We start from the raw sequence: 25834 nt of genomic DNA on the forward strand, positions 1-25834 counted from the left end.
GTAGGTAACTTTCAGTGTCATCTGTGCTATCCCCCTCCTCCACACCCAGTTATCAGCATGACTGCAGGCAACTTACTAACCAGCAAAATGACCCCATGGCACATTTACCACTTCAGATTGTGCCAGGTATCACACAGCATAGGCAAGGAGGGCCAAAACGGTCTTACGGTGGCTCATTTAAGAGCTAGGATACAGCCTGAGCTGCTCTTCACCCTAAGAGCTATGGCAAATAATTCTACAAGAGTAGAGGCCCTGACCTCGGATGCATACACAGGATGGATCTCATAGCTCTGTGGGGGATCAGAATTTGCACCCCAAGATGTGTCTCTTTGGCTTGTTTTTAAGAACAAAAGACCTGGAAGAGACTCTGGAAGAAACTCTGACCTTCCCCCTAACTGACTAAAAGAATTTAAGACAGAAAGCCTGTTCCAGGAAGGAGCTAATACTATAAGATAACTGTAGTATAATTTAACTAGGTGTGGTAGACAGGAAGGCACTAGCAAGCCCATTTTTATCCAAGTTCTCTCTCTCAGGTCACATTGTCTATAGAGGGCCCAGCAAACATTTGTTCACCAAACATTTGCTTTTCCATCTCCATGTGAATTGCCTTCCTCCCCTTTGAAGTCCCAAACCACTACTCCCAACACCCTCCTTGGTCTTTAGCTTGAAGATGGTATTGAAGGTGGTGGCTTCAGCCATTTGGGGGAGTTACTCAGTTTTCCTGGGTTTCTCCCATGTATACATGTCATTAAACTGTTTTATTTTCTCCTGTTATTCTGTCTCATGTCAACTTAATTCTTAGGCCAGCCAGAAGGACCAAGAGGCTAGACATAGTTCTTCCTCCCCTACAATGTCTTATCTGTTTCTCTCATTTCTCCTGGCCAAGGCAAGGAAGACTAGGTAGATAGGATTGTTATGGTCCATTCATTTATAGCTATAATTCCTGAAAATAGTGCTGTGTAGCAGGAAAAGTCCTGGCTTTTGTGATCACCCCTTGTAAAGCAGAGTGTTGGGTTATTTCACAGTGCCGGGGTAGGAAGGAGAAAGCAAGCTCCAGCTGGTCTGGGGAGCTCTGATGCTGGGAAATTCACTGCCCAGATCAAAGGGAGATGACTAAGATCTCTCCATAAACCCAGGGACCCACAGCTGACCCCCTCCCCCCACCCTTAAGAAAAGCAGCTGATACCAATATTTCTGCACAGCCTCATGTAATAGAAGGGACTTTTATTATTTTTTAGAGAGAATTCATACAGTCATTGATTATACAGAGCCATTTCTCAGTACTTTTCTTTCCACTTAAGAAAATGGAATACACCATGATGAGGATAATAATGCCAAAACAAGACTGCTGGCTCATCATCTAGGATACAAATACACACTTAATTGTTTGACACTTTATTGAACGCAAAGCATGATTAAGCGTCTTTGCTTTTGTTGTACACAGCTGAAGCAGGAACCCAGGGAGGGGAAGACCACACAGCTTTCCTTGGTGGGGAAAATGGTGCGCCCCCACAGTCCCATCTTGTGGGACGACTAACCCATGTTCTGTCGGTTGCCATAGCCCCTAGGATGGGTGTCCTTCCAGTCATCCCATTCCCGAGCTCTGTGGAGTGTTTGCTCATCATCTTCTTCCTCCTTTTGTTCCTGATCTTTCCATTGCTGAGCTGCTCTCGTGAGCTCTGCCAAAGTGGAAAAATGAGAAAGCAGGGGTGAGAAAGTGAGGGAATGTCTGGGGCCTCAACTCCACTCTGAACACAACCACATATAGTGAGAACAAGGAATCTAGCAGCCCACCCTGGGGCCAGCAGAAGTGGGGAGTACTTATATTACTTAACAGATGACATGTTAAATAACAGTAAGAAAGGATGCTGAGTAGTTTTCACAAGAAGGAAAAACATAAAAGTTGCCCCTCAGAATGAATTCTATTTTGGGAAAGAATTCTTGCTAAAATGGCCAACACCGCCTCCCCAAACAAAAAACAAAAAACCAACCAACCAACCAGCCAAACCCTAGCAAACCAAAAACACTCAAGTAAAAAATATTTATGATTTTATGATTTGTGATATGCCAAGGAGGTGGGACTGCAGGTGACTTTTTCTCCTCCATCCGTTTCCTTTATTACAGTTATACAATTTTCTGTGTAAAATTGGAAATCACGGGGCAGTGGAACCTACCAGAAAAGAATATCTCTGTTATTTTGCATGTGTTTGGAACACAGTCTGAGGTCCAAATGGCACTTGTTATGCAGTGTACACCCAAAAGGAATTAAACCAATTGCTTTATCTCTCTTTTGCATTCATTTTTTTTCCTTTGCAAGGTAAAGGAGCATTTCCCGGCTACCCTGAGTTTGCCCATGAGAAATATTTTCATTACTATGATGAAAAATGAAATATATGGGGATCTGATCTCTTCTAACAACTTAGGAGTCTTGTGCTCTTTTGTTTTAACCCTTTAATTGTAAAATAAAAGATACTAAAAATCACACAAAAATATATATAACAAGTTTTTATAAGGCTATACCTTGATAGCCTCCACTTGGGTCAAGAAATAGATCTGTACCCATGTCAAAAGCCTCTCCAGGAGCATCTTCCAAATCACAACTGCCTTCTACCCCCAAAGGTAACCACTATACCACCTTTTATAGTAATAACTTCCTGGAGTTTATTATAGCTTTATTACCCAAATGTGCACCTCTAGACACTAGAGCTGTTCATTTGTACATTCAATTGTTGCTCAATGATTTTTAGTACAGAGTTGTGCAACCATCACCATAATCCAATTAAAAAAAGATTTTTATCACCCCAAAAAGATCCCTTGTGCACATTTACAGTTAATCCCCATTCCTTCCCTGCCCCCAGCCCCTGACAATCACTAATCTACCTTCTGTCTCTATGGATTTGCCAATTCTGGAAATTTCATATAAACCGAATCAAGCAATATGTGGTCTTTTGTGTCTGACTTCTTTCATTTGGCACAATGTTTCTGAGGTTAGTCTTGCCCATTTAAAAATATTTTGATATCTTTTTAATCTACATGTTCCTCTTCCACCCCGTTCTGTCCTTACAAGTGATCTATTGAAGAAGCTGGGGTATTTGACCTGAGAGTTTCCCCAAATCTGGATTTTGCTGATTGCATAGTCATGATGTAGTCCAACATGTTCTGTATTTCTGAAGATTGGCAAGTGGATACAGAGGCTTAATCTGACTCAGGGGTGATCCCTTTGGCATGATTATAGGTGGTGCTGTGTTCTCTCATCAGGTGGCACATAATATCTGCGTCTCATGTGTGGTGATGCTAGCAGCTGTTTGTGTTCTATGCCTAGATTCACTCATTTTCCAGGGGTTTCAGAAAGGTAATATTCTTATCCTTACCATTCTTTTTTATTAACTGGAATGCTTTTATAAAGAGAAGCTTCCCCTCATCTACTACTATTTAGTCACCTGGGAAAAAAGACAAGATCAATACTTGATTCTTTCACTTTATTTACTACTTCTTAAGATAATAAATTGGTTCTTTATCATCCTCTGAAATTGAACAATTTTTGTTTTTAAATATAATTATGAACTCATGGATTTAAACATATTTGATGGGTTTCAACCAACCGCACTGATTTCTAAAAAATATTTAAATAAACTTTTTAATTTTACAACAGTTTTAGATTTACAGAAAAATTGAGAAGACAGTATAGAGTTCCTATACAGTGACGAGATTTTCACATATTGAGGTATATGGGGTAACTATTTGGGTTCAAAACTGGTTTGGCTTGAACTAAAAAGCCTGACTTATGGCCTATCAAACATACATTGTACATCTGCTTAACCATTCGAGTAAAGAATACACTCTCTTAAGACAAGAATGCATACTTCCCCTCCTACGCCCTATTGGTAACGCCCTACTGGTAACACCCAATGCCCCATTGGTAACCCCCCATTAGTCCCTTTCCTGACATCACAGTCACGTTGACCTGTTAATTTGCAATTGAATACCTCTTTGAAACTTTGATGAAAATGTATCCTGGGTGTGTTTAATGTATATTCTTTGTTCTAAAAGGATATAAGACTGGACTGTAAACCACGCCTCTCCAGAACGCTTTCTAAGGCCTTCCCGGGTTATAATCCTCACTCTGGCTCAAGTAAACTCACCTTATTTCTCTTATCTATAGAACGGTTATTGGTTATTTTGCATCGACAACATCTGTACCCAATCTCCCTGATTGTTAACATCTTACATTACTAGGGTTCTGTGTCACAACTAACGAACCAATACTGATATGTTATTAACAACGAAAGTCCATAGTTTATTCAGATTTCCTTAGGTTTTACCTAATGTCCTTTTTCGGTTCCAGGATCCCATCCAGAACACCACATTACATTTAGTCCTCTGTCTCCTTGGTCCCCTCTTGGCTGTTAAGAATTTCTCAGACTTCCCTTGTTTTTACTACCTCAATAGTTTTGAGGAGTACTTCTCAGGTATTTTGCAGAATGTCCCTCAATTTGGGGTTGCCTGATGCTTTCCTCATAATTAGACTGGAGTTATGGGTTTTGGAGGAGAATACTGCAGAGGTGAAGTGTCCTTCTCACCACACCAAATCACGGCTACACAGCATCCCCATGACTTATCGCCGCTGACGTTAACCGGAAACACCCGATTAAGGAAGGGTTTGTAGAGTTCCCAACTGTAAAGTCCCTCTTCTCCCTCCTTCCATGCTGCAGTCTTTGGCAGCAAGTCACTAAACACAGCCCACACCTAAGGGGTGAGGAGTTATGTTCCACCTCCTTGAGACAGGAGTATATACACAAATTATTTGGAATTTTTCTGTAGGGGAGATTTGTCTCTCCTCCCCCATTTATTTATTTAATCATTTATTTCTATCACTATAGCCTCATGGATATTTATTTTATTCCGTGTGTTATAATTCAATACTGTTATTCTCCTGCTCAAATTCTTCCAGTTTTGGCCAGGGAGAGTTCTTTCAGCTGGCCCTGTGTCCCACTAACATACCTCATTTTTTTTTTTTTGAGTACTTCTTTATTTTCTACTACTACAAGATGTTTCAGGTACATTTTGTATATTCCCTGCCCCAGCTCTAGAATCAGCCATTTCTCTAAGGAACTCTGGTTCCTTTAATTGGAGAATGGTATTAGAAACCAAGATTTGGGCACTCAATGTGCTCATTGCTACTGGTCATTATCCTTTTTGAAGCCAAACTGTCTGGCCAGTGGAAACATCTTCAAATGGGCTTCTGAGTCTTTTTGATATGACCTTAGTAGTGTTTGAAAGCTTCTTCCCTATCTTTTGACAAGATGTTCCAAGCTCATCTTTTATATTTCCTGTCCTAGACTTGGAATTAGCTATTTCTCTAAGACATCTTGGTTTCTTTTAATGGGAATGGTATTTTAAGACCACAATCAGGATTACTAGGTATGCTCACTACTACTGGGCTGGTCATTGTTTCTGAGCCCTTTCAGTGGATAAAGCAAAGGGGTGTGTGTGTGTGTATTTACTTTTAAATAAAATTTCTCATGAGTTCATATTCAGGACTATAGGGTTGTTTTATTTCTAACAAACTCTTTTGAATTACATCTGTATTCTCCCACACTAAACGTCTTAGTTATCAAAGACAGAGGATGATAGGATTCAAATATTTCATAATTACTCATTTGTATTATCTCACATTACACACAGCCTTGGAGTAACACTAATATTGTCACCAATATAATTACTGAAGACAGTTCCTTTTTAGCATATGCTTTCCCCATTTCTCCATTTTAGAAAATAGTGGTACTCTATCTACGTTATCTGAGCACTGAGCACATAAGCATTACATACTCTACTCTTTCCCTTTTAACTCTCACTTAGTCTTAGTCCTACAAGTAACTATATATTTAACACTTGCCACCAGTCCTTATGTCAATGTCTCTCATCATTTTGGTTGTCTGAAGCTCATTCTCTAGCAAATTCCTACGGAAGGGATCATGGGAACAATATTTCTTGAGCTCCTGCACGTTGATAAATGTCTATACCCTTCATACTTAAAAGTCAGTTTTACCAGATATAATGTCCTTGGCTCACATTTCTTCCCCTTGAGTATCTTAAATACGTTACTCCATTTTCTTCTGGCATATAGTGTTGGTGTCAAAAAGTTTGAGGGTGATCTAATTTTCTTTCCTTTATAAATCACCTGTGTTTGCTGAAATGTCCAAAGCACTTTTTCCTTTTCTTTAAAGTCTAGTAATTTTATTATATTATCCATATGCCAGGTCTTTGCTATCTTTAATATTTGTCACTTTTTCTCGAATCCTGTTTAACTTTCTTTTTGATTTAAAACATTTTCCTTCTTTTACCTTAGTAAGGCATTTTCTGTTGTGTTCACTTATTCTTATTTTCTTCTGGTTTAGCCTTCATTTCTGAAATGATTCTTTCTTATTTTCCCCAAGTTGTCACACATTTCTGAGTTTTTCTAATCCTGCTTTATATTGTTCTTCCATGTTTTACATAATTTTCTTAATGTCTTCTGATTAATTTTTAAACAGTACATTTTAGATTTGCTGTTTTTTGAGTGTCTCTTTCTGGAATGCTTTTGATTCTATCTTTTCTTTCCCTTATGATAATTTTGTGTGGGATTTGACTTTGATAATTTTCTGTTCATTTTTTTACAGCTTTATTGAGATGTATTTCACATACCATAAAATGTACCCATTTAAAGTGTACAGTTCAGTGGGTTTTAGTATATTCAGAGTTGTGCAACCATCACCACAATCTGTTGTTCATTCTTATGTGTGATAAGTTTTCCTTAACTTTTAGAAAGAAGTATGGTTCAGGGTAGCTTTTCTAACTTCACAGAGGCTCCCTCTCTGCTCTTTTTATGTATGTGAAAGAAATAGAATGACTTGCTTGATTAGAGTTCTTGGTTCTGGTTTTCTCTCCCACTTTTATCTGGACCTTCTCTTTCCTTCTTCTTTATTGTCCCTGTTTTGCTCAACTGCAATTCTATTCTCAGCCAATTTCTCCTCAGTGTGGGACCCTGTCCCAGAAAGGGGATCTGGTGGGTCATTTTCAAGAGTTCATTAAGCATTTGACTACTCCATCCCTTTCAGACCTTCTGTCCACAGGTCCCATGTACTGACTCAGTGTTTATTGGAGGGTAAAAACCCTCCCGTTTCGTTTCAACTACTGTTCTTCAATTGAACTGCCATGCTTTTTATTGAACACCTGTTTGCTGTTTTGGAGTTCTCCCGTTTATCAGGTCTTTCAGATGGTCTGTCAACTCTTTTAGCTTTCTCCTAAACAGATGCCAATCACTTGTCGATCTTGTGGCTATGACTGATTCGCCCTTCTAATTTGAAGGTTTATTCCATTTACATTTAAGATAATTACTGATATGGCTGGACTGGGATCTACCATCCTGCTATTGGTCTTCTGTTCATCTCATCTGTCTTTTGCTCCTCTGCTCGTTCTTTCTTGCCTCTTCCCTTTTTTTTTTTGTGAGAAAGATCAGCCCTGGGCTAACATCCATGCCAATCCTCCTCTTTTTGCTGAGGAAGATTGGCCCTGGGCTAACAACCGTGCCCATCTTCCTCTACTTTATATGAGACGCCACCACAGTATGGCTTGACAAGCGGTGCGTCAGTGTGCGCCTGGGATCTGAACCCATGAACCACGGGCCGTCGAAGCGGAGCACGTGTACTTAACTACTGCACCACCAGGCCGGCCCCTTGCCTTTTCCCTTTTAATTTCTCTATTGACTTTACAGCTTTGTCTCTATGTGTTATTTTTTTTAAATAGACTTTATTTTTTAGAGCAGTTTTAGGTTTACAGTCAAATTAAATGGAAAGTACTGTGTTCCCATATATCCCCTGCCCCCACACAGGCATAGCCTCCCCTGCTATCAACATCCTGCACCATGGTGGTACATTTGTTACAATCAATGAACCTACATTGACACATCATTATCACCCAAAGTCCACAGTTTACACTAAGCTTCACTCTTGGTGTTGTACATTCTATGGGTTTGGAAAAATGTATAATGACATGAATCCACCATTATAGTATTATACGGAATAGTTTCACTACCCTAAAAATCTTCTGTGTTCCATCTATTCATCCCTCCTTCTCCTCCAACCCCTGGCAACCACTGATCCTTTTACTATCTCCATAGTTTCACCTTTTCCAGAATGTCACATAGCTGGAATTTTACAGTATGCAACCTTTTCAGATTGGCTTCTTTCACTTAGTAATATGCATTTAAGTTTCCTCTATGTCTTTTTATGGCTTGATAGCTCATTTCTTTTTAGTAATGAATACTATCCATTGTCCAGATATGCCACAGTTACTTATCCATTCACCTACTGAGGGCATCTTGGTTGCTTCCAAGTTTTGGCAATTATAAACAAAGCTGCTATAACCATTTGTCTGCAGGTTTTTGGGTGGACCTAAGTTTTCAACTCATTTGGGTAAATACCAAGGAGCATGACTGCTGAATTATATGGTAAGAGTATGTCTAGTTTTGTAAGAAACTGACAAACTGTCTTCCAAAGTGGCTGTACCATTCTGCATTCCCACCAGCAGTGAATGAGAGTCCCTGTTGCTCCACATCCATGGCAGCATTTGGTGGTGTCAGTGTTTTGGATTTTGGCCGTTCTAATAGGGGTGTAGCAGTATCATTGTTGTTTTAACTTGCAATTCCCTAATGACATATGATGTTGAGCATCTTTTCATATGCTTATTTGCCCTCTGTATATCTTCTTTGGTGAGGTGTCTGTTCAGGTCTTTTGCCCATTTTTTAACTGGGGTGTTTGTTTCCTTATTGTTGAGTGAGTTTTAAGAATTGTTTGTATATTTTGGATAACAGTCTTTTATCAGATGTGTCTTTTACAAATATTTTCCGCCAGTCTCTGGCTTGTCTTCTCATTCTCTTGATGCATTATTTTTTAAGTGGTTGCTCTAGGTAATACAATATTCATCCTTAACTTCTCAGTCTACCTAGAGTTAATATTGTACGATGTGGTAGGTAATCTCAAAGATGGAGCCCAATGATCCCAGCCTCCTGGTATTTATGCTCTTATATAGTCCCCTCCCACACTGTATCAGGGTTGATCTCTGTGACCAATAGAACATGGAAGAAGTCATGGTATGTCACTTCCAACAGTAGGTTATAAAAGATACTGAGGCTTCTATATTGCATGTTCTCTCTCAGATCATTCATTCTGGGGAAAGGAAGTTCTCAAGCTGTAAGCATCTCTATGGAGAGACCCACATGGGGAGGCCTCCTGCCAAGAGTCACGTGAATGAGCTGCAAGAGAATCCTCCAGCATCAGTCAAGCTTTCAGAAGACTGCAGCCCCACCTGACAGCTTGACTGCAACCTCAAGAGATACTAAGCCAGAACCACCCAGTTAAGTTGCTCCTAGATTCCTCACCCTCAGAATCTGTGTGAGACAACAAATGTTTATTATTTTAAGTTGGTAAGTTTTGGAGTAATTTATTACACAGCAATAGATAATAGGCATCACTTCACATAAAACAGAAGAATCTCACAAAAACATAGTTCCATTTACCCCGTCCTTATTGCTATAGCTGTTCTATGTATTACATCTACATACATTATAAGCCTCACAGGACAATATTATAATTTTTGCTTTAAGAAGCTATATGTAGTTTTAAAAAGCTGAGAGGGGGAGACAGTCCTTTGTATTTACCCACATAATTACCATTTCTGCTGCTCTTCATTCCTTCTTGAATATCCAACTTTCCATCTGGCATCATTCCCTTCAGCCTGAAGAACTTCCCTCAGCATTTCTCATAATGCCAGTTTCCTGGTGAAGAATTCTTTTAGCTTGCATTTATCTGAAAATGTCTTAACTCTGCCTTCATTTCTATGGATATTTTCACTGGATATAAGATTCCAGGATGACAGGATTTTCCCCCAACACTTTAAAGATGTTGCTCCACTGTCTCTGGCTCCCACTGTTTGTAACGGGAAATCAGCAACAATTCATATCATTGTTCTTCTATATGTAATGTATACTTTATCTCTGGCTGCTTTCAGGATTTTCTCTTTTTCTTTGGTTTTCAGCAGTTTGATTACCATGTGCCTATGTGTGCTTTTCTTTGTATTTCAACTGTTTGAGGCTTGCTGAAATTTCTTAATCTGTAAATTTGTGTTTAACAGATTTGGGGAAAATTTCAGCCATTATTTCTTCAAATATTTTTTTCTGGCCCCTTCTCTCTCTTTCTCCTCCCCTACCGGTATTCCAATTGTACATATGCTAGACCTTGTTACATTGCTCCACAGATCACTGAAGCTCTGTTTACTTTTTTCCAATCTGTTTTATTTTTCTAATTGGCTAATTTGTATTGATCTATCTTCAAGTTACCCAGCACTTTCTTCTGTCATTGCCAATCTGCTATTAAGCTCATCCAATGATTTTTAAACTTCAGATATTGTATTTTTCAGTTCCAGAATTTGTGTGTAATTTGTATTTCTCTGCTGAGATTTCCTATCTTTTCATTCATTACAAGCTAATTGTCCCCTCTGCCCTTGAGCACAGAAATAAGCTGCTTTAAAGTCCTTGTCTGCTAATTCCAACATCTGAGTCATCTTGGGGTTGGTCTCCCTTTTTGGCTTTTCCTCTTGCGTATAAGTCACATTTTCCTTTTTTTTTTTTCATATGTATAGTAGTTTAGGATTGAATCTCAGACTTTGTGAATGGTATGTTGTAGAGATTCTGAATTTTGTTTCATTCCTCTAAAGAGTATTGATTTTTCATTTTAGCAGGCAGTTAATTTGTCTAGAACCAAAATTCCAAATTCTATCTCCTCTGCATTGGGCAGCAGCTAAATTCTTCATTCAGTTATTTGAGCTCTAGCTAGGGTACTTGGAGTCTATCCTGTGCATGCATAGCTTAGCAGTCAGCTAGAGACTGGGGCAGGGTTTATATAAAGAATTAGGGCTCCTCCTCTGTGGTTCTCTCCTTTCTGGGATATCTTCTCTCACTTTTCACTTGCTATAGTCACCCTGAACTCTGTTCTCTCATTCCTCAACCAATAAGACTGCAAGTTTTTTTTTTTTTTTTTTATTAGTTTTATTTTTTTATTTTTATTTTATTTTATTTTATTTTTTTTTTGAGGAAGATCAGTCCTGAGCTAACATCCATGCTAATCCTCCTCTTTTTTTTTGCTGAGGAAGACCGGCTCTGAGCTAACATCTATTGCCAACCCTCCTCCTTTTTTTTCCCCAAAGCCCCAGTAGATAGGTGTATGTGACAGTTGCACATCCTTCTAGTTGCTGTATGTGGGACGTGGCCTCAGCATGGCCAGAGAAGCGGTGTGTCGGTGCACGCCCAGGATCTGAACCTGGGCCGCCAGTGGCGGAATGCGCGCAGTTAAACGCTAAGCCACGGGGCCGGCCCAGACTGCAAGTTTCTATCCAAGTTTTACCTACCCTCACATCACAGCAGCTGCAGCCTGCCTACGGGTGAAAAGCTATAAAAAACAAGAAACTCTTTCAAGTGACCACTCTTCTTTTTTCTGTGCTATAGTGGAAACGGCACTGGAACTGGGAATTTGAAGGCCTAAACTAAAATCCTAGCCTGGCCACTTTGTAGCTATGTTAACTTTAGGTTAGTCAGTTCTCAGACTTCATTTCCTCATCTTAAAATGGGGATAAGAATGTCTGCTTCATGGGGTTGTTAAAGAGGATCAAATGAGATAATACATGAGATAAAGAAAGTGAGGCTCAGAGGGGCTAGATGATGTCCTATCTATTAAGTGGTAGGAGTAATGGGTTACCCCAGGTCTGTCCATACTTTTTCTGCTATACCATATTGCTTCCATCTTTCTAACATCAACCCTTTCCACCTTTCCCTTCCAAAGACACCTCCAAGTACTTACTACTATGATCTAATTACCAAGTTGGGCACCAAGAATAGAGGAAGTTAAAGTCCCCACCCTCAAGAAATTCCAAGTACTATTCCTTTCTAAGTGTTGACTTCCCTCTGGTCTACATCTGCTTTTGGTTGCTCTCCAGTGCCTTCAGGTAGTTGTTTTGTTATATTTTGTAAATTGTTATCTGTAGGAAGGGTTGCCCTGATACAACCTACTCTGCCATTACCAGAAGCAGAACTGCTATCCATGGATTTTTGGTTTTTCTATCTAGCTGCTCAGTCTGTTTTTATGCCATGATATTTGGAGAGATTCAAAAACTATGTTGCCACTGCCCCATCCTCCCAGAATCATCTGCTATTTATTTTAACAATAAATAAAATAAAATACTGCCTAGAATCTATTACTCAGAATCTTTGTCCAGATTACTTCTGCTCCTAAAGGGCAACAATACTTGGTCTGAATTTAATTGCTGGGATTAAGGAACCAGTAGTATAACTACTTTCCTCCTACCCCTTCATACCTGGTGTTGTCTTGGCTATTCCCTGATCTGGTAATGCTCCATATTTCTGATGCTGCTCATACCAGTCATTCACCGTCATAGTTGCCAGACTTGGATAACCAGCTCCAAATACTCTGCAAGAATCATATTGCATTTAGAAAACTAAACATAAATAGCACAATAAAAAAGCCTTTTTCTTTAGTGACAAAGCCTGTGTCTGTTTCATCCTTGCTCCCCTACCCAGCTATCTTCTGTGGAGTTGTGCAAACCCCTGTGAGGATATGTAAAAAGAAGCATCCAGGAAGGGGCATTAAAGTCAAGAGCTTTCATGAGAAGATAAATAGCCCAGGATCATCTCCCAAGAAGCAACTCCAGAGGCAAATGCCCCACAGAGCAGTGAAGATACTGTGGAAGGGGTATTTAGAGTTGGTAGGTCTAAAAGGTACACAGAGGAAGGAGACTCTCCTGCGACCCTATGGAAAAGCATCTCAAGACCTCAGAATTAAAACCTAGATAGGCAAACATGTCCTTTTGAGAATTGTAGTCAAAGGCAATAATAATGGGAAACAATTTTAAAGTATACAATTCTCCATTAGATTCCTTTTTTCTTTCTCTTTATTTTTGTTGGTTTTCTTTCGAGCCTATTTTTAAGCTCAAGTTTGTGAGAGAAATCTCTGATGAAGACAGACACAGAGAAAGTATTACAAGAGATTAACATCCCTTTGATGAAAGAACAGCCCCCACAGGTAAAGCCTTGACCTTTTAACAATGCCCATTCTGTCTGTTACTCATCCACTGCAACTGAACCATAAAGCCAGAGGGCCTGCAAAGGCAATCCACTTTTTAGTTACTACCTACTTGGCTTGGGCTACGTTCCGAGTGAGAATGAAGGGTTTCATTGGAGGCCTGTCCTGATGAGATGAGTGAGAAGTTGATGCCTAAAAAGGAAATTACTTATCAGAAGCACATGTGCCATTTTTCCCACCCCACTATGCAGGCAGGCTTTTAAGTCTTCAGGTGCTTGAAAAGCCCTAGATTCAAAATTTACCCACTTCCTATTCATCAATCTCTAAGATATAGCAGCAGAATACTAACGGTGGAGGCTGCTTAGCTCTTCCTGAGGAGGCCTGAGTACCTTAGTGAAAAAGGAGGAAGAGAAAGCTCTCCCAGGAATCATCTCACAACAAGTAAAAAATTACCTCGCTTTAAAATACCCCCCTCCAAAGGAGATTCCAAAGCCTTCTTCCGTGTTCCATCTAAATCCCATGAGCTGAATTTGAAGCTCCTTTCCTCAGCCTGGTCTTCAGTGCTAAAGTTGAATTATTAAGACCCTTCTTCTAAAACCCCTTCCGGTGTAATTATGCTATTAATTGTCAAGAACCCTTGGGGTATTTTAGAAGCAGCTGTTCCTAAATGCAAGGCAGGGGAGAGTGGATTAGCAGTTTTCATATAGAAATATTTCAAGGAACCTTGGCTGTCCAGGGGCATACTAAAAGAAAGCATGGTCAAAGAAAAGGTTTTCACTTGGTTCTAGCTCCATCACTTCCAGAGCCAATCTCAATACCAAATAAGAGAGCATTAAAAAAAAAAAACCAACAAAGGAAGGGACAGGGGAGGACCCAGAAGAGTTTCAAAATGCTTGAAAACCACTCATCTAGATATGCTCAAGGGGCCTTATGGCCTTAGACTACTAATTGTTCATTCTTTGATCCTTTAACGTAAGGAACTAAGTTGATGCTACCCTGAGGCAAAAGCTCCTGGGCTAATTAGTATGAATCAAATTAGGAAGAGAATTCTCTGAGGTCTTAAATAAATGTTTGTGACTAGCTGATAAATTCAACTCAATTCATGTTGTATGCTGAAGCAAAGATAAGTGGCAGCAGAGCCTAATATTTTGAAGCAGTAGCTCCAAAAGAGGGTGATGATCTTCAAAGACAGCCAAAGCTGTGTTAGACCAGGTTTTCTTTATCAGTATACCCGACATCTTGTGCATGGAGATGTCCTTGCTGTGTCTCATACTTGGGTGATCTAAAGATATGAGAGTGCAACATTGTGTAAGGTTAAATTCGGATTCTTCCCCCAACCTAAACACATTCCGTCTTTCGTTTTATCTTCTTTCTACCTTCTCTCTCTCTCTCCTCCAGTTCCACTTTTCTTCTCTGTTCCCATCCTATTCCTTTTCCCCTTTGTTTATTACAGTCAAGCACAGATTTTAAAGGCGTACCTCCCTATGCATTCCTTCAGCAGTCATGACTTCCCACAACCAAAACCAATATTTACTTCAGAGAAGTCTCCCTCCCCCATGGCATGTCACAAAATTACAAATGACTAGAAGTGTGTTACAGGTTAGAAAGCACTGGGGAGCACTACAAGCTAGAGAGAAAGCTACCCTAGCGAACCTTCAGCCTTCCTCCATTAATCATAATAAGAACAATGATTTTAAGGAGACTTAAAAGGATTTTAACACTCCTGTAGAACATTCAAATATCTGATAGTGGCTTTTTGAGCTGTACAGGCAGTAACCGGGCTTACCTCTTTTGAAGAGTCTTTTTCTTTCAGGATCTTTATCTCCTGATCAATGCTCTCAATCTCTTCTAAGCTGATACCAATCCACCTTCGAAGGTGAAGAAGGTAATATTCACGAACACGCTCATCATCTGCATGACCACTTTCCACAGCAGATTTCAGCGCAGACAACCTATGCTCCACCTCCTTCTTCTGCTTGTATCTGTTCCACAGAAAAGCATTACCCATGAACTTAAAAATAAAGAGGTATTCCTTCAAAAGAAGGCCACAATAAGATCTTACCTTGCAAATGACCAGGCAGTAAGTATGCCAATTTCCACTTGGGCAAAAATACAGATTCTACACCCTAGAACTTGCCACCAAGGCAGTTCTTTCAAGACTATAAAGCAAGGAAGGGATCAGCAGGGGCTGAGAAATATATTCTGAAGCCAGAAAAATATAGAAGTAACCTGATCTGAGCAACTCCTCCCATCATCTTTAGAGATGGGAGTGCCTTAGTCATTTCATTACATCAACCCTTATAGGTTGGGTGCTCAGTATCACACATTGTCCATTTAGGAATTACAGCTTCAAAGAATCAGAGAATCTTTTTTTTTTTTTTGTGAGGAAGATCAGCCCTGAGCTAAATTCCATGCTAATCCTCCTCTTTTTGCTGAGGAAGACCAGCTCTGAGCTAACATCTATTGCCAATCCTCCTCCTTTTTTTCCCCCAAAGCCCCAGTAGATAGTTGCATGTCATAGTTGCACATCCTTCTAGTTGCTGTATGTGGGACGCGGCCTCAGCATGGCCGGAGAAGCGGTGCGTCAGTGCGCGCCCGGGATTTGAACCCGGGCCGCCAACAGTGGAGCGCGCGCACTTAACCGCTAAGCCATGGGGCCGGCCCAGAATCAGAGAATCTTAAGGCTCATTTACTTGCCATTGATACAGGAATTCCTTGTGAAACAGCCTAAAAAATGGTCATCTCTTCTTTTCTTCTGGACAAAACCTTCCCAGCTCTTCTGAGTCATCCTAATATAAAGACTTATAACCACCCTGCTTGCCTTTTTCAGGATGCGTTCTAACGTCATCTATCATTCCTTTGAAAAATATTTACTGAGTACCTATTGTGTGACAGGAACTGTTCTCAGTGCTGGAGACACAGCAGTGTATACAAGAAAGCCCTTGCTCTCCTGAAGCTCTCATTCTAGTGCGAGAAGACACAAAAGAAATAGATGATGAGTCAGGTGGTGATAAGTGCCAGGAAGAAGCAAAAAGAAAGGTAAAGTGGATAGAGTGATGGTGCAAAAGTGTGCTATTACATACAAGGTGATCAGGAAGAGGTGACATTTGAGCAAAGACTTCAAGGAAATAAGGAAGCAAGCCATGCCACTATCTGGAAGAGTGTTCTAAGGGGAAAAAGCAAATACGAAGGTCCTGGGGTGGGAGAGTGCCTGGCCTGACATGTTTGAGAAATAGCAAGGAGGCCAGTGTGGCTGGCATGGAGTAAAGAATGATAGGAAATGAGGTCCAAGAGATAGCCAGAGCCATAATTTGTAGAACCCTGTAGGCCATAAGACCCAAAATATCAAATGCCATATTTTGAGTGAGATGGGAAAGCCACTGGAGGCTTTCAAATAGAATACATGACATGCATAGAGTGACATAAAAACTTTTTTTTGTACGGGCCACTCTGGCTGCTGTGTGGAATGTAGACTGTGAGGGCTGGGAGGCAGAGGTGGAAGCCGGGAAATCAATTAAGAGGATATTGCCACAATTCAGGTAAGAGATAGTGACTTGAAATAGGTAGATGTGGATGTATTTAAAATATAAAACAGACAGGATTTGCTGATTTATTGGATGTAAGGGCTTGAGGGAAAGAGAGGAGTCAAGGAAAAACTCCACGATTTCCAAGAGAAGTGTCTTGAAATCTCTATGTCTGGAACTCCACTCTAGACCTCCAGAATCAGACGTTCCTCTGCAGGAGTTCACCCAAACCTGAAGTTCTTAACCTGAGGTCCATGGACAGTTTGGAGTGGGGGTGTGGTCCTTGAAATTCCTGAAATTTTATACAGAATTCTACATGGATGCATTTTTTTTTTTTTTTTTTTTTTGCCGGGGACAAGTTTTGTGGTTTTTATCAAATTCTCAACGAGGTCCATGACCCACAAAAAGTCAAGAACCACTGCTCTGGAAACATTCTTTATTATAAAAAAGTTTAGGCTCCTCTGCTCCTTTACCTAACAAGTGGGTACTTTATATAACGTTACAAATAACTGTCACAGTATCATCATAGGTAGCCTTCTGAGTAAAACACCACAAAGGTTAATTTCTAGTTCCTGAATGCTATTACAGATATCACTTGAGAACACATAATTCCAGTCCCACTCCTACCCCCATCCTCTTTCCTGGATGTACCTAAGTCAGGAAAAAAACATACTGGGGTCTTGGAAGGTATATAATCCAGGGTAAATTCTGGATTAGTCTATTGGTCCCTTGACTAAGATTCTTGCGCTTCCTTTCCCGTTCTCCGTATGCGTACAGTCTAATTGCACTCTCTGGCTTTCCTTCTTCTCTACTTCTGTACTCTTATGACTTTGCTCCTTGTCATCTTTAGGACTTCTAGCTCCTCAACTGTTCTTTTAGGCCACTGTTTTAAAACCTTTTTGTCTTAGCAGAAGAACCTTTTCTTCTTATGAGAGCTTATTTGGAACTCCAATAAGTAATAAACAGATAAAATCCGCTTTGTTTAAATCGGAGGAGGGCTCCCAACATCCCCCTTACTCAGGCACTGCGATAGAATCTTAGGGCTCCAAGGAACAGATTAAAACCCACTGTCTTAGACTTTCATCACTGTTCTAGATTGCCGATGGTGAGCCATTATGTGGAAACACTCCCTCTCATCCTATCATCCCTGATGCCTGTCACCCTGCTCACTCTAGGCAACTTTCACCATTCCCTTTTTCTGTTCCCAAACTGCTGAAGAGAACTAACGAAGTACAAATTTGTGTCAAATGAGTCACCTACAAATTCGTTTGATCAAACTTCGGCTGAGCCATCACTCTTGCTCAGCTATCCTTTTGTTCATCTCCTGTGGATTCCATGCCACCACCATGCTCACCAGATAGCCAGCCAATGTAGAATTCAATTTCCTTCTTTACCTTAAAATCTCTGTAGCTTCACTTTTCCTTCTTTCCTCTTGTCTGGAAGGAGCTAGTGCTGTCTTTCCCAAGGCAATGTCTTGACCATTCCACTTTTGCTACCAATCCTGTCCCCACCCACATTCTTCCAGGCCTCACTCTATCAATCATCCTCCCTGTCATCAGCAATTACAGTTTTTCACTCTACTGGTGCCTTTCTCCTATCCTAGAAACACCTTCCCTCAATCCATGTTCCATCTTTTCAAATAACCACTATTTTCTCTTCTATGCTATAGTGGAAACAGCACCAGAACTGGGAATTTGAAGACCTGACTTTAAATTCTATCCTGGCCAATTACTAGCCATGTAACTTTGGACAAGTCAATTCTCAGAGCTCATTTCCTTTTCTCTAAAATGGGGATAATAATATCTGCTTCATGGGGTTGTTAAGAGGATCAAATGGAACAATACACATGAAAGTGCTTTGTAAGCAGCTAACAAATATTGTTAGCTGATGAGAAAGTTGAGGCTAGGCGGGGTTAGATGATGCCCCATTTATTAAGTGGTAGAATTGGATTGGTCACTCCAGGTCTGTCTGACTCCCAAGTCCAGGATTTTTCTGCTACATCATATTGCTTCCATCTTTCTGATGACTACTCTATCTGCCCCTCCCAAAGATACCTCAAGTACCTACTATGATCCAATTACTAGGGTGGGCACCAAGGATACAATGATACAATTAGGATACTAAGTATGCAATTAGTCAAGGTCTCTAACCTTTAGGAGTTCCACGTCTAGAGAATGACAGAAAGTTACATCTGAAAAGTAACATAATCTAAGTGCTATAGTACCTGGGAGGGGAGATGGGTAGGGAGAAGCTTCAAAGAGGACATGACACTTGCTCTCTCTCTTCTCCAGTCTTCTATAAGTACTTCTATCTGTACCTTCTTGAGTCTCTTACCTTGAATTGCTCTCTCCTTCCCCTTCCTTGTCCCTTAACTTACCCCAATGTTTTTTCCTTGGCTTTTTTCTCTCTTGGCAAACTATCCACACCCACCAAAGCTCCTAAATTTTAAGCACTAGCCACAAAACAGTTTCATAAGTTTTACTTACACATTTCCATCTATCTACAGACATGGCTGTCCAGTTGTCACTTTAGGACCTTAATTCAGTAAATCTGAAACTAGACTCATTACTTACCCAGCTTCTACTTCTCTATTTCCGTCGAAAGAATAGAGGTGCAGTTAATCAACCAGACTTACACTTACTCCTCAAAAATGGGAATTAGAGAAGATACATGAAGAAACAGGTTTTGAGAAAGAGAGGATGTACCATTTAGGTATTTTATGTAGGATGGCCTCAGTATGTAAAGTCGTGGGAGTGGGGACTTACCAAAAGTAAATAAGGATCTGAACAATTTGTTTTCTAATCATATACATGCTTCTCGCAAAAGTAATACCTCTGATAGCTATAACTTCATTTTTATCACTTCTTCCCAGCTGAAGCACTATTATAAGATGTTAACTTGTCTTTGTGCCTCTCTCTTCCCTGTCAATATTCCATACACATCACTTCCTTATGCAGACCTCTGACCACACTACTCTTAGCTTCTGCCAAACCAGACTATTCTCCATTTCCTGTACATACCTCAAACTACCTTGCCTTGTGCTTTTGCTCATATTGTTCCTCCTGCTTGTCAACAATATTTCTTGAGCACCTTCTACATGTCAGGCCCTGTGCTAGGCATATCACAGTGAACAAGAGAGAAATGGCTCCTGCCCTCATGGAGTATATAGTCTAGTAGGGAAGAAAGGAAAAGCCCAGAAAGACAGATAAATGAAGAGTATTTCACGCAAAGAGAACATGTACAAAGACTCTGTAGAAGGAAGGGGCTGGGTCTATTCAAAGAACTGAAAGGAGGCCATTGTGGCTAGAGTCTAGTGAAAAAGGGGACTATGATACAGGATGAGATTGAAGAGGCAGGCGCCAGATCCTGCAGGGCCTTGTAGTTAGTGGTCTGGCTATTGCAGGTGAGAGATGCTGGTGGCCTAGACTAAGGTTTGATAGTAAAGATAGAGAGAAACAGAAGGACTTAAGATACATTTTGTAGCCAGAATTGACAGGCCTTGCTGATGGACTGGATGTGGAGATTCAGAATGCAGGAACTGAAGCTAACTCCTAGGTTTCTGGCTTAAACACCTGGGTGAATGGTGGTGCACTTACTGAGATGGTGAAGACTTGGGTGTGGGGGCACAACTGGTGAGCTAAAAAGCCAAGGGTTCAATTTAGGGCATGTTAAGTTTGAGACATCTGTGAAACATCCACGTAGGGTGTTGAAGTATGAGTCTGAAGGTCAGGAGAGGTCTGGGCTGGTAATATAAATGTGGGAGCCATTAGCAAAAAGATAATGTTGATATCTCATCTGTCAGGCATTTAAAAAAATGTTCAAAGATCAAGCTTTCTATCCAAAGAAGTGCAGATCAAAACAATAAGATACCCTTTTCTGTTTGCTCAATTGGATTTTCTAAGTGTTAACTTCCAAGACCAGTGCAGCAGGACATACTCTGAAACTTTGTTGTTGTGGAAAGCAATATTGTTACCAACAAGTCTTAAAATATTCAAACCCTTTGATCTAGTCACCAGTCCCTCTAGAAATCTATCCTAAGGAAACAGTGAGTGACAGATGCAGTTAAAGATGTTTGTTCATAACATTACTTAGCACAGCAAAAATAAACAAAAACAACCCAGAAATAGTCTAAGTATTTGACAATAAAAGATTAGTTTCAATAATTACGGTACAACAATAGGATGGAATATCATGTAACCATCAAATATCACGGTTTCAAGACATGGGGAAATGCTCACAATATAATGTGAGGTTAAAAAAAATGAAAAACTATTTACAGTATTATTCCAAATTTATTAACTAAATTAACTATATATCTGGAAGGAAATACATCAGGAAGTTAACATAGATCATCTCTGAGTGCTAGGATTAAGGCTTATTTTTAATTTTAAAAATATTCTTGTTTTTCCAACTTTCTACAATGAGTATTACTTTTACATTCAGGAAAATCTGTAATTTCTATTTTCAACCATCCTTCAAGGCTCATCTCAAATGCCATTACGTTCTGAAACCTTTTCCTCATCCCTCCAACCAGATATGATCACTCCCTGGTCTTTCTCCACAACACCGTTTGTATCTCTATGGCATTTACAGTCTTTTTTTTTTTTTTTGGTATATTATAATTATTTGGATACCAAACTCACTGTTATAACAGGTAGTTTAATGCCAATGGGCTGCCACCACCTTCTTACAAAGGACATGATGTGGAATTCCACTTCATATCAGTCTATCCCATTTCACCAAAAATCATTCACTATCACTCACTAGCCCCTAACCATACTTTATTATTCTTTATAGCCCTCACCACCTGAAATTACATTATTATGTAGTAGCTTATTGTTTGTCTCCTCCACCAAAATAAAAGCTCCATGAGGGCATGGACTTTGTCTAGTTCTCCATTACCTAGAACAGTTCCTGGCACACAAGAAATGCTCTACAAATATTTGTTAAATGAATGAATCAATATTCAGCTCTCTAGACCAGGCCTCTCCTGAGCTTCATGCTACCAGACACCTCTACTTGGATGTTTCCTAGGCACCTTAAATGCAACATGTCTCAATACCGAATTCATACTCTCCCTGATTCATTCTTCCTCCTCTATTTCCCATCTTAATGAGTTCCACAGCAATCCACCTAAGTCAGAAACATGACATCTTCCTTGCTGCTTCCTTCTACCCCACCTCCCATGACCAAGTGATCTCCAGGTTTTCTGCAGATTCAACCCTCCTAAATAAATATATCCCTCCTATCCCTTCTGCCATTGCCTTAGTGAGGCCTCACCACCTCTGTGACCTAACTGGATCTAATCTTCGCTCTCACATTGCTTCCTAACTGCTGCCAGAGTATGCCAGTTAAAATGCAAATATGACCATGCTACTCTCCAAAAAAAAAAAAAACTCCAGTGGATCCCAATCACCAACCAAAATTTAAGCTCTTTAGCATGGCCTAATAGTAGGTAACAGAATATTTACTATGTTCCAGATACTGTACTAGCTGTTTTATGTACTTTATCTTATTTGCTTCTTAACCCTATGAGATAGGTACCATAATTACTTAGAATTCACACATGAGGAAACCTGAGGCTCAGATAGGTTAAATAAGTTACCCCAAGTCCAGTGGCTTATAAGAAACCTGGGTCTCAAACCCAGGTCTGACTCTACAACCTGTACTCAGCTACAAAGTTATAACAATAGCTGACTTTGAGTGCTTACTGCACCAGACACTGTGCTAAGTGCTTTTTATGTATTTCTCTTTTAATCTTCATAACTACTTTAAGACGAAGGGCCTGTTATTATCCAATTTTAAAGCTGGGGAAATTAAAGCACTGAAATTAAGCAACTTAGCCAAAGTCAGAGTGATAAAATGGTGGAACTGGGATTCAAACCCCTTCCCAAGTTCTTAGCAACCAAGTTGTCCCTGCACTTTCCTCACACCCCAAGCTCTCCTTGCTCTGGTCCCTACAACATTCTTCAGCATCTTTCCTTCCCCCTCTCCACCACCTCCTTTGTGTTCTAGCATCACCTAATTGCTTACAGTTATTCCCCACCCACACATCCCCACCCCAGCACTGTGTTCTTTAATGCCCCTGTAGCTTTGCTAATGCCCTCCTTTCCTTTTCCTCTAGATAATATCCCTATTTATCCTTAAACAACTCATCACAGAAGTCACCTCTTCCAGGGAGCCTCTCCTCTCTCCTGCTCCCTCTTTGGTCTGGTGCCCCTCCTGTCTGTTCTCACAGTACCTTGTGCGTCTCTCTATCACATCATTTTATACTGATACCATCTCTATGCCTCTTTCCCTCACCAGACTGTATGCTCCTCCAAGGCAGAGACCACCCATAACTCATACAAACACCCATAATCAGTTTGTATCCCCAGTGCCTAGCATACTTCCTAGACACTGTGAACACTCATTAAATGTTTTTTTAAAAACTAAACTAAGGGGCCGGCCCGGTGGCATAGCAGTTAGGTGCGGGTGCTCCGCTGCTGGCGGCCTGGGTTCAGATCCCAGGCGCGCACTGGGGCACCACTTGTCAGGCCATGCTGTGACGGCATCCCATAGAAAGTGGAGGAAGATAGGCACAGATGTTGGCCCGGGGCAGGTCTTCCTCAGCAGGGAGAGGAAGATTGGCATGGATGTTAGCTCAGGGCTGATCTTCCTCACTAAATAAATAAATAAATAAATGAATAAATAAATAAATAAATAAATAAAAACTAAGAGGATAAGCAACTTGTTCAAGGTCACACAATGAAGCTGTGCCAGGACTAAGATTAGTTCAGGATGTTACACACCTGATCCAGAACTGTTACAACAGAACTTCTCAATCAGTGGACCATAAATGGACTATAGCTACAAGACATTGGGCCCTTCAGAGATATTTACCCACTGTACCATATGAACATTGCAATGCTGTGAAGTGGGAAAAATTGGGAAGCACTATGCTAAACTACATTGCTGCTGTTGGCAACCATAAGGTAGTAGGGGTCTGATGGTTAGGTATGACCATCTCAACAAAGGCAGAGGCTTCTTGAAAAACTCAGGAGTTTGCTCTCACCAGGGCCTATGCTCACTAAGAACCAAAAGAGTGACATACACCATTGTTTCCCCCTCTAAAAGAAAACATGCACCCACCCCCCACCAATAGCACTGCCACTGGGCAGTCCTCAAATTATAGCTATTGACCCACCTCTCTATTTTAGCCTGTCTTTGAGATGCCATAGCAACGAGGCTAGGATAGGCCATGGAGGAACTAGCAGTGTTATTTTCAGCCGGGTTGTTCTTGGTTTTGGGCAGCTCAAACTCTGCCACATGGTGGTATTGGCACTGAGTTAAGTAGTTTAAGAAGTGTTCTCGAGCCCACTGCAAATGATCTAGACGCTTGCTGGGGTTGACTTGTTTCATGGTGAGCGCTCCTTGAAATGCTGGCACCATCAGATACTTCAGGTCGGTGGAAGCAATCTCTTCCAAATCTTCATTGCGGCTGGAAAGAGCAAAGAGGAGGCTTTGAAGCCTGGTTGGGCATTCAAACTGCGGCCCTTGCTTCCTGGGGGAGGGGAGGGGAGGGGAGGGGAGGGGAGGGGAGGGCTGGGGGGTGGGGGGGAAGGGGGCAAAGGGAGGAGGCCAGGGCAACAGCGGCCGGTTTTCTTCAATGAAAGTGGCTGAGTGCTCACATCCAGTGCCTATGCAAACAGCTGACACTAGGGAGCAGAGTCGTGGGATTATCAGTTATCTCGGAATGTAAACAATGTACACAAGATCGCAAGGGGAGGTAGGAATGGAAGGTTCCTAGTCTTAAAGGTCTCCTCCTCCCAGGCTCAATGGCTCCACCCTTGGTAACCATTATTACCTCCGTTCTCAGTTGTTATTACCCTCTCCCCCATACCTGAATAAGTCGAGCTGCGCTAACATTTCGGCAGCCTTCTTCAGGAGGTCTAGTCCCTTGAACACCTTATCTTGGATCATCCGGGAACCGGTGGGTTCAGTCGCTACTTCCACTTCTTCCAGAAGCTGCTTGCTGGTTTCGAACAGCTCGGGCAGCCGTGGCAGCAGTAACTCGTCTTCAGCTGCTGCCATCATGGGGGAGGGAGGAACCCGGAAGACCTCACTTCCGGGGGCAAAGGCAACTTTGGGAAAGAAGAACTCGGCGAGAACAAACGAAACCGGAAGGGGCGCCGCATTGGTCCAGTTGCTCCATTGTTACCAAAACGTCAAAGAACTTCCGGAAGCAGCAGTTGGCCGCCCGGGCAACTGTTTCCATAGACTCATTTTACCAGGCTGCCTCTTACAAGCGGTGGGCATCTGTGAAAAACAAACACACAAGCAAAACCCGAGACGCTATTTCCCGGTTTGCTCCTCGTGGCCGACACCGGGTTGGGAAGTTCCGTGGGCTCTGAGCCGGGGACACGAGCTGCATTCAGAGCGAGGGCGGGCGCGCTTCGGGAGGCGGCAGGCGCCAACTTACCTCGGGAGGAGCGCCCTGGGTGGGGGGCCGGGGCCGCCGCGGGCTCCAGCCGCCGCGCCGCGCTGCTCCCTCGCTCCGCAGCTCCGGGCGCGCCAGCGCGAAGTGCCAGTAGCGCCCCCCTCCGGCTTCCGTCCCCCCACCAGCTACAGCTCCGGGCTCCTCCCAGCCAATCCTCGCCCGCCCTCTGCCCCCCGACGTCGCCCGTCCTACACACCCCCCCCGCACGTCCTCTCGGCCTGCGGCCCTGTATAACCCCTAACCCGGTAACCTGCAACTCCAGTCACCCCACCCCACAGCTGGCTTCCTTTCAAAAGTTACTTCCTCTGTGACCCCTTCTTTGACCCCCTCTGCCCCCGCCAAGTTGCAGAAAATTTTCATTTTCTGTGTATCTCTATCAGAGCATCTACTACATTGTATTACAGCTAGTGATTTACAAATCTAATTCCCTTACCAGAATGCGTCTGACTAATTTTTGCACCTCTCTGGCTAGCCCAGTGCCTGGCACTTATTAAGTGCTCAGTGTCATCAAATGAACAGAAAAATAAGTGATGGGTTTGGAAAGCAGCCCAATTATGCAGAACTGCGCTGTTCAATATGGTAGCCACTAGCCACACGGGGCTATTGAACACTTGAATGTGGCTATTTTGAACCGAGATGTGCTATAAATGTAAAATACACACCGGATTTCGAAAACTTACTATGAAAAAAGATATAAAATA

General features: G+C 41.5%; 1 protein-coding gene across 2 annotated transcripts; it reads right to left on the reverse strand.

Moving 5' to 3' along the window:
- Positions 1-1191: 1191 nt before the first annotated feature.
- Positions 1192-25231, reverse strand: IGBP1 (immunoglobulin binding protein 1). 2 transcript variants are annotated; one of them, XM_004439880.3, is made up of 7 exons: positions 25116-25231; positions 24537-24952; positions 23841-24134; positions 14917-15112; positions 13243-13322; positions 12406-12518; positions 1192-1679 (listed from the first exon to the last, which is right to left on the reverse strand). In XM_004439880.3, exons 2-7 carry the CDS (start codon positions 24728-24730, stop codon positions 1534-1536), a joined length of 1023 nt encoding a protein of 340 aa, XP_004439937.2. In that variant the 5' UTR covers positions 24731-24952; positions 25116-25231; the 3' UTR covers positions 1192-1533. The 2 variants fall into 2 exon arrangements, with proteins under 2 accessions (XP_004439937.2, XP_087283071.1); XM_087426945.1 differs by lacking the exons at positions 12406-12518; positions 13243-13322.
- Between the last annotated feature and the right edge of the window lie 603 nt (positions 25232-25834).

The sequence above is a fragment of the Ceratotherium simum genome, chromosome X (genome assembly GCF_057802395.1).
Source record: "Ceratotherium simum simum isolate JZ-2026a chromosome X, ASM5780239v1, whole genome shotgun sequence".
Taxonomy (NCBI): Eukaryota; Metazoa; Chordata; class Mammalia; order Perissodactyla; family Rhinocerotidae; genus Ceratotherium; species Ceratotherium simum.